The sequence below is a fragment of the Nicotiana tabacum genome, chromosome 9, assembly GCF_000715075.1.
Source record: "Nicotiana tabacum cultivar K326 chromosome 9, ASM71507v2, whole genome shotgun sequence".
Taxonomy (NCBI): Eukaryota; Viridiplantae; Streptophyta; class Magnoliopsida; order Solanales; family Solanaceae; genus Nicotiana; species Nicotiana tabacum.
Genome location: NC_134088.1, coordinates 73491071 through 73508686, shown reverse-complemented (window position 1 = coordinate 73508686; position 17616 = coordinate 73491071). Strand labels below are relative to the sequence as shown.

General features: G+C 37.9%; 1 protein-coding gene and 1 pseudogene across 1 annotated transcript; one reads left to right on the top strand and one right to left on the bottom strand.

Annotated features, from left to right (window-relative positions):
- The first annotated feature begins 997 nt into the window (after positions 1-997).
- LOC142163962 (glutamate--tRNA ligase, cytoplasmic-like) lies at positions 998-3020 on the top strand (annotated as a pseudogene).
- A 7804-nt stretch (positions 3021-10824) lies between these two features.
- On the bottom strand, positions 10825-12822 carry LOC107761694 (nectarin-1). The gene is made up of 2 exons (XM_016579944.2): positions 12568-12822; positions 10825-11482 (listed from the first exon to the last, which is right to left on the bottom strand). Exons 1-2 carry the CDS (start codon positions 12692-12694, stop codon positions 10944-10946), a joined length of 666 nt encoding a protein of 221 aa, XP_016435430.2. The 5' UTR covers positions 12695-12822; the 3' UTR covers positions 10825-10943.
- Positions 12823-17616: the final 4794 nt, after the last annotated feature.

The window sequence follows — 17616 nt, the reverse complement described above, 5'->3', positions numbered from 1 at the left end:
TTAAACTATTTTATATATATCAGTGTGGCAGAACATTAGGAAAAGACATTTTGATTGTTATCGAATTTAGTGTCCAAAAATCATAGTGCATTTTGGTCTCTGTTTAAATATTTCTGATGGATATATATATACAAGTTAATTTATCAAAATGTGGAGCTAAAAGTATGTCCTCTACTCTGAGTGATGGAGGACTCTGTAGTTTTTGGGAACATAGGCAGAGTGATAGATAAAGAGGGATCTGTCCATCTTTCTGTAAACTCTACTCAGCTAATTCGAACTTCATCATTATTAGTAAATATAATAAGGCTGGTACAACAAAATGCTTCCTCTTTATCTACCATATCCACGCACTGATGCACACCAAATTTGATTGCTTATTGCATGGAGAATCATTCAAGGTTTGCAGAGTATAAACACTACTGAAAATTGATTTGAGAAGCAAATTTCCCTGCTAGCTGTTGTCTCCTTAGGACCATAGCGCGCTGTGGGAGATAATGGCAGATATTAGGTTATTGATGTGAATTTTTAGCCAGAATTACGCATTCTTTCTTTGCCTTGTATAAAAATAAAGGCATTTTCCATTTGTCCACCCTTTTTATATTTGCACCTTTTTCATGATATATATTTCTGTAACCCCTTTGCTATACAATAGTCTATGGACATAAAAATGTCCTTGTTAGTAGCAATAACCTTTGCTCTAGATATCTGCGGCTCCTAGTGATTTTCGTCCAAGAAACATATCTTTTAAGAAGGGAATCTGTGGAGCTCCTATTTTAATCTGATAACAATTGGAAGGAGTCTATACTTGGTTCTATAAATGCCATGAATTTACTTGCAAGTACATTATGTGAAATGTGCTAGTAATCAGGTAGGATGTACGCGTTATTCATGAGTTGAATATACTGATCGAACTTGGATTTTTAACCTTAATCTTTTAGCAAATGTTTGGTGTGTTCTTCTTTGAGAAGGCCAAGAAATTTATTCATCCCTACTGGATATGCTGGATCCTAACAAGTCACTTAGGGATCCAGTATATTATCAGACTCCTCACCACAGGATTGGAGCCAAATATAAGTTGTATCCTACTTATGATGATTTTGCATGCCCATTTGTTGATGCTTTTGAAGGTATTACGCATGCATGTTCGATCATGATCAATACTACAGGATTCAAACTGACATGGGTTTCCGAAATTTTCATGTGTATGAATTTAATCTATACACTTCTTAGTAAGCCCAAGCTGCTATGGTTTGTACAAAATGGACTGGTTGAAGGCTGCAGGGATGATCCTCGCTTTCCGACTGCATGTCCAAGGAATAGTGCGGAGAGGGCTGAAGATTGAGGCACTGATATAGTTCATTCTCGATATAACAAGTAAGATGCTCAGCATGTTTCGTAATAACTAATTACAAATGTTCAGCATTCTAAGGAATATTTATAACGAATTTTTAGATATTTTACATGCTTTATATATATTTTTATCTGAAAATGGATTTAAGATCATCAGTACAAGTTCATTTTTTAAAGTAATCCAAATTTAGCCGGCCAGATGTATTCAGGAAGGGTTTCACTAATAATAAAAAATCACATAGATGCATTATAAGCTAACATTTAAAAATTACTTGGAATAACCATCTCTAGGGTTTCTGGCACGTAAATATTTTATTCAGAAATAAGAGATTGATTACTTGAAAGGGGGCAAAACTTATTGAAATGCATTTACTTTTTCACAGTTAATTTATTTAAATGCATGTCTGTTAAGTCCTTGACTAACATCTGAAGTCTTAGAGACATGATATATGTGTTTTATATGTATCTTGAATCATAGAGAAACTTTGTCTGAAATTTTTCAGGGAGCATCAAACAATCTCAATCTTATGGAATATAATGGGACAAGCTATGGGCCATTAACAAGCAGATAATGTATCGTGTATGCCCCAGAGTTATTGAAGGAAGACATGTATTATACCCAAGCATAAAAAATATGCTGGTGCTGGGGAAAAGGCTACAACTTACACAAAGAGAATATGGATTGACTATGATGATGCATGCAGTATTAATCTCTGTTGATGAGGAGGTAACCTTAATGGATTGGGGTAATGCAATAGTAAAAAGGATAGAAAAAGACCAAGAAGGAATGTCACCTATTTGTCTGGGATTCTGCATCTTGAAGGATCGGTCAAAGACAACAAACTTGAAGCTGACTTGGCTGTCAGAGAGTGATGAGTAAACTTTCTTTGTTTGATTTTGACTATTTAATCACAAAAAAGAAGGTACAGCTCTCTACGTATGAATGTCTCCTTTGTTCACGACGTTTCAAGCTCCACCTTTATCCTTCTAATTTATTAGTATTTGGAATTGCTAAAACATTATCTAGCTTTCTTTTATAGACATTTTGGTGGTTCATTCAAAAAAGTTACTTGATAGGAAGAACTCCCCCGTCATCTTTTAAATATGAATTTTTAATGTATATCAAGTTTAGAATGCGTCATCACCTCTGATGCTTTTGCTCAATCTAATTTCATCTGGTACTCTAATATTCCTTGAGGCCTCGTGCTGGCGGAAGTAGTAGTTTTAAATATGTTATTTGCATTATTGCTTTTGCTAACTGTTGAATCCATGTATTGGATCATCATACTCTATCTTGCATTAAGATGAAGATTTTCTTGATGTTGTTAATCCCTGTATGGAAGGACACTCCAGCACTTGGTGATTACAATATGAGAAATGTAAAGCGTGGAGACATATTGCAGTTGGAGAGGAAAAGGCTACTTCAGATGTTATATTCCCTTCATTAGACCAATAAAATCGACCAACAAAATCGATAGTTCTTTTTGCTATCCCAGATGGAAGACAACAGACTCTGCTAAGATTTGCAACCCCAGATGGAAAAACAAAGCGAAAACAATTCATGGTACATAAAGCAGTGAAATCATTCTAGCTAGTTCTGATTGTAATTTTTAATTCTTATTTAGATTGTTATAAAGGTATTGAAAAGAACAAGAGAAGAAAAATGGTGAAAAGAGTGCTTCATTATTCCCTCGAGCTGTTGGGTTTAAATAACCTTTCACAGAAATACAAATAAGGAAAGACTACAATTACAAGCCTACAAAATCTCCTAATTACTTAAATACAGGGATTTGTATATCTTTTCATATTTACATAGTATCAGTTCTTGACATATTTAACACTCTCCCTCAAGCTAGAGCGTACAAGTCATGCTCCTAGCTTGCTACAGATATCCCCAATTTTGGACCGTCAGAGTGATTTTGTGAGGACATCTACTAGTTGGTCTTTTGAGTTGACAAAACTCGTAACAATGCACCCAGACTCAATCTTTTATCGAATGAAGTGACAATCTACTTCAATATGCTTTGTTCTTTCAAGAAATTAAATATTGGATTTGAAGCGATATATAATGCGGCTTGATTATCACAAATCAATTTCATCGGCTCGTCCCCTCCGATCTTTAACTCATGTAGAAGTTGCCTTAGCCATATAAGCCCGCAAGTAGCCAATGGCATAGCACGATATTCTGCCTCTGCACTTGACCTAGCCACCACATCTTGCTTTTTACTTTTCCAGCATATTAGGTTGCCTCCAATTAAAATACAATAACCTGAAGTGGACCGTCTATCAGAGGGAGAACCTGCCCAATTTGCATCAGAATACCCAACAATGTCTGCATGTCCCTTGTTTTCATACAATAAACCTTGTCCCGGAGAACCTTTGACATATCTTAGGATGCGAATTGCTGCATCCCAATGACTGTCACAAGGTGACTGGAGAAACTGGCTAACCACACTTGCACCACTAAAAAAAGAAGGGAAATAATTAAGTATTGAACCAAGTGTATCATTCAACCTTTATAGAGCATGGGTGCCAATACATAATACTGGACAAATTCTACAAAATACGTACATAAAATACCTAATTTAGCGGAGGGACTATGGGTTCACGTGCCCCGTATTGTAGGCTATAGATATGCCCCTGGTAACAAGGTGACTGGAGAAACTGGCTAACCACACTTACATCAAATGAGATGCCACGTCTCGTGATCGTAAGATAGTTGAGTTTGCCAACATGTCTCTGATATCTTCCCGAATCTTTTAGAGGCTTCCCTTGTCCCGGAACAAGTTTAGTATTTGGATCCATGGGGCTGTCTGCAGATGTGCAGTTCAACATACCAGTGTCTTCCAAAATATCTAAGGCATACTTCCTTTGTGATATCACAATGTCGCTGCCAGATTGTGCCACCTCAACGCCAAGAAAATATTTTAGTTTGCCCAGATCCTTAGTCTGGAATTGACTTGATGGATGCTGCTTAAGTTGGATAATACCTTCATGATCATCACCCGTGATAACAATATCATCAACATAAATAATTAGAAAGATACATTTGCCATGAGATGAATGCCTATAGAATACTGAATGATCAGCTTCTGTTCGGGTCATTCCAAATTGTCGGACAACAGTTCGGAAACGGACAAACCATGCCCTAGGAGGCTGCTTGAGACCATAAATAGATCGACAAAGTCGACAGACTAATCCAGACTCCTCCATAGCAATAAACCCTGGTGGTTTCTCCATATATACTTCTTCAACAAGTTCTCCATAAATGAATGCATTCATAATGTCCAACTGAAAAAGAGGCCAATGATTCATCGTTGCCAAAGAGATAAGAAGACGGGCATATTCCATCTTTGCAACTGGTGAAAAAGTATCACCTTAATCAATGCCATACACCTGAGTATACCCCTTGGCAACCAATCTTGCTTTAAGGCGATAAACTGCTCTGTTTGGATCTACCTTAACTGTAAACACCCATCGACAACCAATTGTGGTTTTTCCTTTAGATAAAGGGACTATCTCCCAAGTACCGTTATCATGCAAGGCAGTCATCTCTTCAATCATAGCCTGACGCTAACCTGGATGGGCCAGTGCTTCTTCTACAGTCTTTGGAACCTTGACAATGGATAAGCTAGTAAAAAAATATGATATGAAGGTGATAAACGATGATAACTTAAAAAGGTATAAGTGGGAGTTTTATTGACAGTAGTTCTAGTACATTTTCGGAGAGCAATGGGGAGATCAGTGACATCTGATGAGTTCTCAACCGAAGCATGAGACATTGTTAGAGAAGGCAATAAGTCACCCGGTGGGCTTTGTGTACCTGCATTAGGATCAGAAGCATCAACTAGATTAGTAGGTTGAGAATTAGGTTGAGGGCCTATACAATAGACTTGGAGTGGTGGAGCTGGAGCTGGAGTTGGAGGCGAAAAGGTTGGAACTAGAAGAACTGTGGATATGGCTTCCTAATTTAATGAATTAGGAGAAAAATACGGGAAGTCTCAAAAAAGGTAACATCTACTGAGATTAAGTACCTATTTTTAGAGGTATCAAAGCATTTGTCTCCTTTTTGTAGACGAGAGTACCCTAAAAAGACACATTTGATAGCCTTTTACTGAAGTTTGTCTTTTCCCGGGGTAAGGTCGTGAACAAAACAATACAGCCAAACACATGTGGAGGAAATGGGGACATAGGTTGGTCTGGATAAAGGACCAAGTGTGGACTCTTGTACTACAAAATAGAGGAGGGCATATGATTAATTAAATAACAAGCAGTAATAACTGCATCATCCCAAAAATGTAAAGGAATATGATTGTGAATAAGTAAGGTTTGAGCCGTTTCAGTGAGATGTCTATTATTTTATTCTGCAACTCCATTTTGTTGTGGAGTATGTGCACAAGAAGACAAGTGTAATATATCTTGTAATGACATGAAGGAAGAAAGAGAAGAAGAGAAGTATTCTCGGGCATTATTACTGATTAATTTCATTATGGAAACACCAAATTGATTGTGAATCTCAATACAAAAGTTCTGAAAAATAGAGAAATTCAGATCTGTTTTTCATTAAAAATAACCAAGTGCATCGAGAATACTCATCAATAAATGTAAAAAAATATTAAAATCCTAGTGAAGAACTGTCACGACTTAGACCCCATATGTCCGACTGAACAACTTCAAACATAGAAGAAGACATATTATTGACATGCTTTGGGAAAGAAGCACGAGTGTGTTTCCCAAGATGACATGACTTCCATTCTAACAAAGATAAACTAGATAGACTGGGGACCATCTTCTGCAGCTTTGAAAGACTTGGATGTCCTAATTGACTATGAAGCAAATCATAGGAAATAGTGGAAGTGAAGGCAACTAGTGGTTTTGGAATGGATAGTTTGTACAGACCGTGTGACTCATGTCCTCTTCCAATCATCTGTCCTGTACTCCAATCCTGCACAAAATCAGAATCCTCAGAGAAGATTACAAGACACTTGAGGTTCTTGGTTAATTTACTAACGGAAATAAAATTATACGGACATTCAGGTGCAAAAAGAACTGAAGTTAAAGGTAAAGAAGGTAGAGGGTAAGCTGCACCTATTTCTTTAATAGCAATCTTTGATTCATTAGCTAAGGTAATAGTAGAAAAGACAGATGCAGAATTAAGGACAGAAAGAAATTTTTTGTTACCAGATATATGATCAGTAGTACCAGAGTCAAGAATCCATGGTCCAGGAAAGGAAGACTGTGCGACATAGGCAAAAGAGTTACCAGGTTGCACTATGCAACCTGTAGATAAGGTAGATGACTGTTGCTTTGATGTCTGGTACTGAAGATAATCATTATAATTTGCTCTTGTGAAAGTGATAGAGTGAGATGATCTACCCTTGACATCTGGTGTAGGTAGAATACTATCTCCACTATGCCCACATTGATTGCATGTTGAGGACGATCACTGTTACATGGAGGCTTACCATGAAGCGACCAACAAACATCTTGTGTATGTTCTCCCTTATCACAGTATGTGCAATATTTAGTGCTTTTCCCTTTTCCTTTTCTTGGTCCATTTTGAAAATTGTTAGTGTGTACAACCATTATAGAAGTATCATATGAGTTTACCTCCGGTGTAGAAGTGATGTGCAACAGTCTGGTAGATACTTCCTCCAAGGTAGGAATGGATGCGCTAGCAAGAATATGATCTCGAACTGAGGAGAGATCGAATCTTAATCCAATCAAGGCTAGAACCATAAAAAATCCGTCTCTCTGTCTCTCCTGATCATCCAACTTGTCAGTAAAAGTCATAAGAGAATTAAATTGATCTTTTAAGGATTCTACCTGACTAAGATAACTTGCCATGTCTTGTTGATTCTATTGCAGGTGGACAATGTCTGAAACTACCTTGTAAATATGTTGTATGTCATTTGTATACAAGGTTTTGTCTTTGTTCCAAACCCTGCAACATGTCTTACGTGACTGAAAAAGATTAAATAACTTACCGTCAAGAGAGTTCCATAGAAGACTGCATAATTGAGCATCTATTTTAACCCAAGTTGGTCTATCATATGCTCCAATCTCTGTATAATTCTTGATCAAGTAATCTTCATATCCTTGACCTATAAACCACAGTTGTACAGAAGTTTCCCAAGAGGTGTAACTTCCACTACCATCCAACTTAACCGTAGTAACTGTTGGAGATGGTGAAGAGGAAAAAATTGACTTTTCAGTAATTTGATTTTTAACTGCTTTATTATCTCTCATTGTTGTATTTATTACACAGGAATTACTGAAAGTAGTGGATTAGAGTAACTACAAAAACAGGAAAAATAGGAAGAAATAGAGAAAACAGAAGAGTCGACCAAGGAGGATCTGGTTCTTCTATAGTCTTTTAATTCAAGGAAGAAAAATGAGATGAAGCAAGGATTAAAAACCCTAGATCTGATACCATGAGAAAGAAGAAGAGAAGAAAGATGGTGAATAGAGTGCTTGATTATTCCCTCAAGCTGTTGGGTTTAAATAACTTTTGATAGAAATACAAATAAAGAAAGACTACAATTACAAGCCTACAAAATCTCCTAATTACTTAATTATAGGGATTTGTGTGATTACATAGATTTGTGTATCTTTTCATATTTACATAGTATTAATTCTTGCCTTATTTAACAGGTATTGTTACTCCACCAGTTAATTGCCTCAAACTAGCAAGTCTTCTCCTGGCAGTTGTTGGTTCATGTTGCTCTGCTTGTTACTGCGGTATTTTGTGGATATATCATCCCTTTAGTATGCCATCTTAAATCTGTAGGCTATGTGCAAAATCTTCGCTTGATGTTTGTGCGTCATATGCTTATGGCTTTTCAGTTTGGCATGATTGGAAATGGTTCTTATTTGGCGATTAGACTCGTTAACCGTCCGGCTGTCAAGATTTTTTTATTTCCTGGAAAGCAATTATGTGATTTTATTATTCTTTTCCTTGAAACCAAAGTCTTTGCTTAAAAAGTTACGCAGGCATACAGGGGCGGAGCTACACTAGTGGGTGCGGGTTTGGGCGAACCCAGTGACTTTTTACGGAACCCTGTATTTGTATTGAAATATTTATTAAATCTATATAAATATATATAGCCAAACCCAATAACAAAAGGTGTCTTGGTTCAATGGTAAGGGTAGTGGGTTATGTGGGAAAGATGGGGGTTTGATTCCCGCTGAAAGCAATATTTTATTTTAAAATTTAGAACCCACACACTTCAATTCCTAGCTCCGCCTCAGAGTAATAGAATTAGGGTTCGGTGTTCATTTATTTCTTTGAAAGATTTAATTTGATTCTACAGGTATGACATGATGCTGATTAGAGTTTAGGCATTGAGATCTATGACGTTGTCCGCTCTGATCATTCATTATCTTTTTCTTTTTCCAGGGTTTTGGCATCCCTCTAATTAAGGGGTTGAGAAAGTGCTTAGTTGACAATAGTCATTGACTTGAAGATATCTGTTGAATGGAACTATCTTGAAATTAATATTTGAGTTGGGCATGAGTAATGTAAAATTATATTGTGCAGTTTCAAGTAGTAACCACTTTCACTTATCTAATGGACCTCCAGAGTCATCCAACTATACAGAACACTTGACACTTGCTTAAATTAGAGCTTTTCACTCTCTCAAGATGCTCAACCAGATACGGATTCAATTCTCGCTATGCAAACTATAAGTCATAGACAATTAAGTAGGAACGAGAATCGTATCACCTACCATACTATTGTTAGTAGCAAGGTAAGTAGTAATAAGTGGCAAATGCACTCAATTCTAGAGAATAGATTAAATTAAGTCAATCTAATCGAATTTAATCTCATTTATATGCATGCACTCTATTCTTGCAAAAATATAAAGTGAAATGGAAAGAAAGAAAATTTGACCATGTAAAGATATGTATAAATATAAATGGTACCAAATTTTATGGCAGAAGTTAACGTTGCAAAGGTGCTCTTCACTGGCACTTGCACTGAAACATATGAACGACAACATTACTTTATGTCACGCCATGATAGACTAACCAGTTAATTATCTACTAATCTGGCCCTATTATTCTATGTGGTCCTATGAAGTGGACAAGTTAATTAACAGTTCTTTCTGCAATTCTTTCCTATGATATGCTTTTCTTTTGTGAAAGATATTGATAGGACCATGCTCAACTGCTGGATCGCTTTGGAAGATGTTTCATCTTGCAATCTTCTTTTAAAAAAAGAAAAATTTTGGAGGATATGAAGTGTCAAAAGAGAGCACATTCACTACATTAGCAGGTGACAAATTAAAAGCATAACTTCAAGTGGAAATGTAATAGATAGCCCCTAAGGGTGTGAGCAAACAGTTAATGAAGTGTGAAGAAAACACTGAAAGATTAGAGTTCAAATTTTAGCAGTAGCAAGCGAAAATGTTGAATGATTTTTTAAATTTTATTTTAGTTTTGGCAAGTAAAGTTAAATACCTATATATTGATGGAAGGTAGCAGGATATCAAGTATGTGTCTATGTGAGAGAATAATTGAAGTACCCGTAAGTTCGGCCGAATTCCATCGTTATAATAAAATAAGAATAATAGATTAGGGTTCTAATGGTTATGATAAAGAAACTAACAAAAGCAAATGCCCGTTTATTATAGTCAGAGAACTGGCCTAATTAGCTTGGCTCTGCAGAGAGAGAACTTTTATTTATGATGATGAATAAAGAAAGCCAAACTCTGCTTACTATTGGCAAAGAAAACCCGGGAATTCAAGATTTGTCCATAATCCTGCCCATCATAATTCAAATCAAGATGGTTGGCCAATTTCTTAATGATAAGTTTGTAATGTACGTATCTTAGACGTTAAAATCCAAAAGTATACGATAAACTTAATTTGCCATTTTGATTAATGATATATCTACTTCATTTTCTGAAATGTCAAGAATTTTGGAATCATTATTATACACTATTACGATTGTCACTGTCATAATAATTACTATATGCAAAATTTGCTTTGGGTGTTAAAAAAGTAAGTTTAGACGCTATCGTGCATTGTTCTTTTTTTTTTTTCCAATTTTGTGAAGTTGGTATTTCATATACATTTATCTAGTGTTTGGAAATTAAAAAACCCACAATGATAGTACTTTAATATGTTTTATATTCAAAAGTAAATAAGTTTGATTAATAGATACTACATATGATACTGTAAATATTCTTTTTCACTGCAGTGTATAGAAATTAATATCGTGAAGATAAGACAACGGTATTATATTTTTCAGAATCCATGTTAAAATCATACTTACCTTGATTTTTTGCATCCCTTATTTTTAGGAAAAGAATTATTTACGTTATCTAAGCAGACCCAAGATGTTAAGGAACTCACCCACTGATTTGACATTCTCTTCCTACAAAATGTTCGGATAACCATTAATGGAGGCATAAAAACAAAATTCCTTAATTAAAGAGATCAAGGGGTCTAGGGGATTTTGGAGCAAGATTTAGAAAGAAATCACATTTATTAGTTAAACAATAGAGAAACAAGTTGTAATTAAAAGAAATTCACCCGCTCAAGAAATGAATGGACACAGCAATTATATAAAGTAGTTAAAAACATTTCTATTTCTTAGGTGCAAGCCTAGACTTAATCTTCTCCACTTGTTTAGTACCAACTTGGAAAGTCTTGGTCAAGACATCATCTGGCACAGTTGGTGAAGCAGCAAACAAAGTGGCTGCTATTGACTGAGTCCCTGGAAACTGGCTATTGAAAGCAGAAATAACAGCTGCTGGAACTTTGCCATTATTCTTCTGAAAATGGACAAGTCCTTTAGGGAAAACAAAAACTTCACCCTTTGTAATGTGCTTTGAAATTAGTACATTGGTAGTAGTAATGAAGCCAACATCCAATTCACCTTCCAAAACGAAGACCATTTCAGTGGCACGAGGGTGAGTGTGGGGTGGGTTAATTCCACCAGGGGCATAGTCAATTCGAGAAAGGGATACGCCGAGTGTGTTAAGGCCAGGGACTTTTATGACATTAGCTCCAGTCACTGAAGAACCCATTGTGTTGTTAGTATCTCCTGCCTTGGATATGGCCATTGATGAGAAATCAGCAGCCGTGAAATTTTTCTTACAAGGAAATCCATTCACGCTCACGCCTGTATATTCAAAATATATGCATAAGAATTGAAGCAGTAGTTAATGTAGTCTTTTAGTACAGAATCAATGTGAGGCAGATCCAGAATTTAAACTTGATGAATTGTCTTGAGATTAACTTTTAGCATATTCAACACATTGCACATTTGAAACTTCGTTCAAAATTTTCTATATTCGAAAGAATAGTAGTAGTAGCAGTAGTAGTGTTTTATTCTATCATCAGCCTCTAACAATAAGAAACATTATTTACTTTGGTCGTACTAATATATTTGTTAACCCATAATGTAACAGATCTAGAATTAAGAAGTTAATCCGAAACGAGATGAAACCTAAGAAAAAGAAAACATTAATTTCCCAAGTGAAAAAAGAAGAAAAAATAAAGGGAAATTTGCATTGTTAGTCCCTCAAATATCAAAATATTCTTATTTTAGTTCTTATGACATCTAGTTAAATGACATTTAACATTCGATTAATTGAAATGTGCACTTTTAATCCTCTCTGCTTGTGAATCTTAAGAAAATTTAGGGAATTATTTATCATTACGTCACTTAAAATTAAGTTTGTATGGTTACTTCTTATATGAGGGTAATATATATAGTTCTACAAAAATCAAAATGTAACATGTTTTTACTATATAAAGGGACCATTTTTAGTAATTGAAAGTTGAATGTGCTTAATCATACATTAGAAGAAGCAAAATTAGAATATAGCAATAACTAAAGGACCAAAAATGCTATCATTCCAAAAAGAAACAAAGGAATTGAAGTGTTGAAGCATTAATATATAAGGTCTGGTAGTAATAGCTTCACGTGGTATATTTGCTTACAAGACACTTGCAAAAGTATAGTTGGTGGTAGTGAGACTTATTACTCATAAATAGGTAAGCAAGAAAAGAAACAACAGCTAGCAAGGATAAACGTACGTCTATGTCAAGTTAAAGATATATACACAAACAAAAATAGAAAGAAAGTCCAAGTAAATTATACTATTAATTATAGAAACCAAAAACCCCAACCTTGAAGTAGAACATACTGATTATAAAAGATACTAAAGAAAGGTAGAAAAGGGTAGGGTTCCAATTACTTACTTGAGTTGAGATCAGCAACACAGACATCTTGGAGCAAGTCTGGATCTCCACACACTTTGCTAAAGCTAATGGATAAAACAGCTACAGCCATAGACATCATTATTAGCAGCTTTCTAAATACAGCCATAGTGGAAGAAATAAACAATTATTGACAGCCAAAAAAGGAAGCAATCAAAGAAACAGAGACAGAAAGATAGGAAGTGGTTAATCAATAGAGGAAATTTGCGTACTTTCTTGTTTGCACAATGAAGAGAGGCTTATTTATTTATTTATAGGGGGGGGGGGGAAGATAAAAATGAAAATCTATAATTAGGTGGCATTTCAAGTCAAGTGACGTGGAGTTGGGGTGTTTGATACTTACTTTGACAAAAGTAGGAAATGGAGTATAGTATACCCTTATCTCTTCGACCCAAAGGGAAGGGATCAAGCAGATGGGTCCAACAACAGAGGACGATATTCTGCCTATATTTTGCTCCTGCTTTGGCTTCGTGCCTTGGACGTGACCTGACTATCCATTCACAAGCAAATTAGGCTGTATATGTGAATCTATCTGAATTTAATGTTTTTTGGTATATACGAATATTAGAATGTATATATAATTGTTTACCCGAAAAATTAGATAACTTTAAATTTTTGTATGGTTCTAAGAATATGTGATACAATTTGATACAACTCGTATAGAGAGATAGAAATATGTGTATTCTTGACTATGAGAATGGGAATAGTGAGCAAAAAGAATGAATAAGATAAAGTAAAATAAGCACAAGGAGATATCTTTCAACATGAGAAATGATATGTTATAGTGTATATTTTTCTCGCCCATATTCTTATAAGGATTCCCCCTTTTATAATAGAGGAATCCTACTTTATGTATAATAAAATAAAGCATATAGTGGAGGACCCATGATGAATTGTCTTTTGCTTGATTCCCGCCAAGATTTTCTCCCTTAGTGCGGTTGTAACGGCTCTTGTCTGTGAGCTCGATACTGGCTCGAACTCGTTATTGGGTCGAGCCCTCAGTTTTGGCTTGAGTTCGACCTTTGGGGTGGGCGTATCGTATTTCCGACCTCGAAGCAATGCCTTGCGGATCGATTTGTTCATGGGCTCGATAAAGTATCGAGCCGACTCCTCGATCAGCCTTCGGACTCGAGGCTCGTTCGTACTGTCTTCGGAACTCATCCCAAAATCCCACTCCGGTTGCTTACCATTCAAACTCGATCGAACGTAGGAAGGTCAAAATCTATTTCGACCGTATACAGATAGTCCTCTCGTTTCTCACGAAGGATGTGGTGAGAATCGATATGATTTTCTACGGTTCGATCGGGTTATAAGCTGACATTTTCACAAGGCTCGATCATGACGTACGTGATAGTTGTCCCATCGATTTAGTCTTTCAAGGTATTTAATGCACGTCAGACGGTGGTCGGCCACCTCTGATATTGAACCGCCATAATGCAAGCCTATAAATAACCCCTTCAACTAATATTTAACACTTTTACGTCTTCACTCTTCTAAATTTTCTTACCCTTTCTCTCTATTTCGCTGCTTGTAGAGCCATCTACACCAGTGTTTGGTGTCATCAACTTTTTATCTTCCTTTGCCTTTCTTTCTCTCATATCAATGGCCAAAACTTCAAAAACTGTACCTCAGAAGGAGAAAGCTTCTTCTTTACGGCCGTCCGGCGACAAGGCGCCGGTTGAGCCGCCTACCTTTGAGTACGTTCCCGGCCCGTGTACTCTGAAGATCGATTTTAAGGTTAAGAATCCTTCATCTATTCCGGTTCGATGGGAGCATGTGTCGATGTACATGTGCTCGATAACTGAGGGTCATCTCGAGGCTGTGAGGAAAGACTGCAACTGGGGTTCCGAGGTTGTGTTGCAAATTACATCCCCCGAAGAAAGCGCCATCACCATGTGGAGGGGTTTTTAAGTGTTTACACTTACCCCTTCACGTTGGGTCCCATCGACCCGGTGATCATTGATTTTTGCAAAAGATACCAGGTCACCCTCGGTCAAATTCATCCCTCTCTATGGCGTATAGTAACCTTACTTCGCTTCTTCTACAACAAGGCCGGGAGGCGGGATTTTTCCCTGAATCCCCTCATACGATTATATCGGCCTCAAATCTTTTGAGGACTAATCAGGCTTCATCATCGGGCATTGATGGCTTTGATGTCGAGCATTAACGAAGACAAGGATCGGGGTTGGATGGGCCGTTATATCCGGGTGAGGACCCGTGACCTCATTCCGAAAGAGAAGATGTCGTTCCCCGAGGAATGGAATATCGACCGTAAGTGGTTCTCATAAGACGTTGTTTTTCGTATCTTTTTCCGATTTTATCTGATGTCTTTCTCCGATATACATCTGCCCCTTGGATGCCACAAGCAGTACCCGACCTCGAGGATTGGGTTCGGAAGTTAGCCTCGACTTCCTCTTATGCCGAACGCGCTTGGCGTGATTTGGCAAAAGGTAGATGGGAGGCCAAGAATCATGGTAAGGGTTTACTTCTCGTGTTCTTCGAAATGTTTTTTATGCTCCATTCGTTACCGATTTCCTTTCATGCAGGTGTAACCAAGGATATTGTTTTGAGGCCTTCGAGTGGTGAAGAAGGAAAAGTCCCCGGTCCCGGAACCGGGGAAAGATAAGAAGCGAAAAGCTGTCTCTCGGTCAGAGGACCCCAAGACCAAAACTCGAAGGGTGAGGAGGAAGGCAATCACTCTTTCGATGGACTCGGTCCAACGACTGAGAGAAGAAGAATAAGAAGAAAAAGATGATGCCTCAGCTTTGGTGATCCGATCTTCGAAAGCTATCGAGGTCGCCAGAGCTTCTGAGCCGATCGCGGCTGTATCGGTCGGGGTTGGTTCCGGTACCCTGATCCTTGATCAGAGCATCCCAAGCGATTCGCTTGGGACTATGATAGTGGGTCAATTGCCTTCTCTTCCAACCTTTTCTGAGGAGGCGTTAAAGGAAGCTCGAGAATTGAAGACCCCCGATATGGGAGGAGGCTCTAGTGTAGGGGACCCTTTTTGGGATTGCTTTACTAGAGTCGATGATGCCTCCGACATTGGTGATGTTTCTCTTATCCTAAAAGAGGCCCAACGTTTCATTTCTCGGGTAATGATTTTACTGTACTTGGTTTCTTCGTTCTTTACCAAACTTGACTTGTGTTCTTTCCCTACTGTGCAGGCCATTAGTAGGTTTCGAGTCGACCTCAGCTAGTGTGAGGTCGAGCTTCATAAGGTCTTGGGGGAGAGAGATGCCCTGCGGCTTCTTTGCAGCCAAAAGGATGAGGCTATAAAGGACCTCCAAGCAGATTTGGCTAAGGCTCGTGAAGAAAAGGCCGAACTAGATAAGCAGGTGAGCCTCGTTTTGTTAGAGTATGGGTTTGACTCAACTGTGGAAGTTAACCCTTCGTTATCTCAGCTGCATCAAAAGGTCGAAAAGATCGGGTTACTTCGGGAAGAAGTCGATCAAATCAAGGTGAATGTAATCGGTGGAAAGAGACTATCAACCGCCTGGCTACAGAAAAAGAAATCACTTTGGCCGAATTATTATCGATCCATGTTCAGCTTTGAAGCACCAAGCAAACGGGTTCAATTCAGGCTAAGAGGATCGAGGAGCTTGAAACACGGCTTGCTGAGGCCAAGGCGGAGGTTGAATCGTCGAAAGTCATGGCGGATAAGTCCATTGCCGTGTATCGGGCTGATACCGAGGCTGCTCAGATGGAGGCGCGAGAGGCGGAGGATACTGCTGACACTCGAGCACATTGGTTTGCTGAACTTGCTAAGTGTCGGTCTCGGAGGGAGACCCTCGAGGAGATACACGCTCGAGGTTTCGACCTTGCTGAAGAGATAAAAAAGGCTAAAGAGCTCAAAGCTGAAGCTGAAGCCTTAGCTTCTGATGGCAAGGATGATTATGATGACGGTAGCAAGAGCGGATCCGAGAATGGGGGAGAGCCCGATAGAGAAGAAACCGCTCCCGAGGATGACCAGGAATCTTAGTTCTAAATTTTTACGTTTGTAATCAATCATGTAGACAATTTTGTATATAGACAACTTTGCCGACTTGCTTCTGTTTCGTGAAGACTTTATACATGCCTTATAAATATTTTCACAAAGATTTAAATAACTTAATCAAATTTTGGATTTCATAGCCTCTATAATCGAGCAAGTGCTTATTCAAATTTGAAGTGAGGTAGCCCTTAGGCCTATTAGTCGAGTCAATGATTCGAAATCGAAGTAATGTAGCCCGTAGGAGTAATGGTTGAGTGCTTGTTCGAACTCGAAATAAAGTAGCCCGTGGGCTTAGTAGTCGAGTGAACGATTCAAACTCGAGATAATGTGGCCTGTAGGCGTAATGGTCGAGTGAGTGCTTGCTCGAACTCGAAATGAAAGTAACTCGTATGCTTAGTAATCGAGTGAATGATTCGAACTCGAAGTAATGTAGCCCGTAGGCGTAATGGTCGAGTGAGTGCTTGCTCGAACTCGAATTGAAAGTATCTTGTAGGCTTAGTAGTCGAGTGAATGATTTGAACTCGAAGTAATGTAGCTCGTAAGCATAATGGTCGAGTGAGTACTTGCTCGAACTCAAAATGAAAGTAGCCCGTAGGCTTAGTAGTCGAGTGAATGATTCGAACTCGAGATAAAGTGGCCTGTAGGCGTAATGGTCGAGTGAGTGCTTGCTCGAACTCGAAATGAAAGTAGCCCGTAGGCTTAGTAGTCGATTTTATGTTAACTTTGTTTGTGTAATAAATCTCCAAATAGAGGAATTTTTCTTGGATATAAGATGTCAGTAAAGAGGAGAACTTTCTTTGCAAGTCATACATGTGTTCATGTTTTGCGCCTGGGTTCGGGCCAACTACATGAGCATGGTTCGTTTTGACCATTTGGCTCTTACAACTTTTCCTATTGGAACCCCGTTGTTGCGAAATATTTTTCTTGCATCAGAACTTGATATATTTGAAGGCTAATGCCCCCCAGTATTCAAGGTCGATTGTAAAAAGGCTTCGGATACTGTTGTAAGTGCAGCACGATCTTTGGTTTCCTCATTA

Bases quoted from the DNA above. Each gene is read 5' to 3' on its own strand.
- LOC107761694 (XM_016579944.2), bottom strand. From the start codon at position 12,694: ATGGCTGTATTTAGAAAGCTGCTAATAATGATGTCTATGGCTGTAGCT. The intron at 11,483-12,567 runs GTAAGTAATTGG...TTGAATATACAG, and splicing joins TGTTGCTGATCTCAACTCAA to GCGTGAGCGTGAATGGATTT.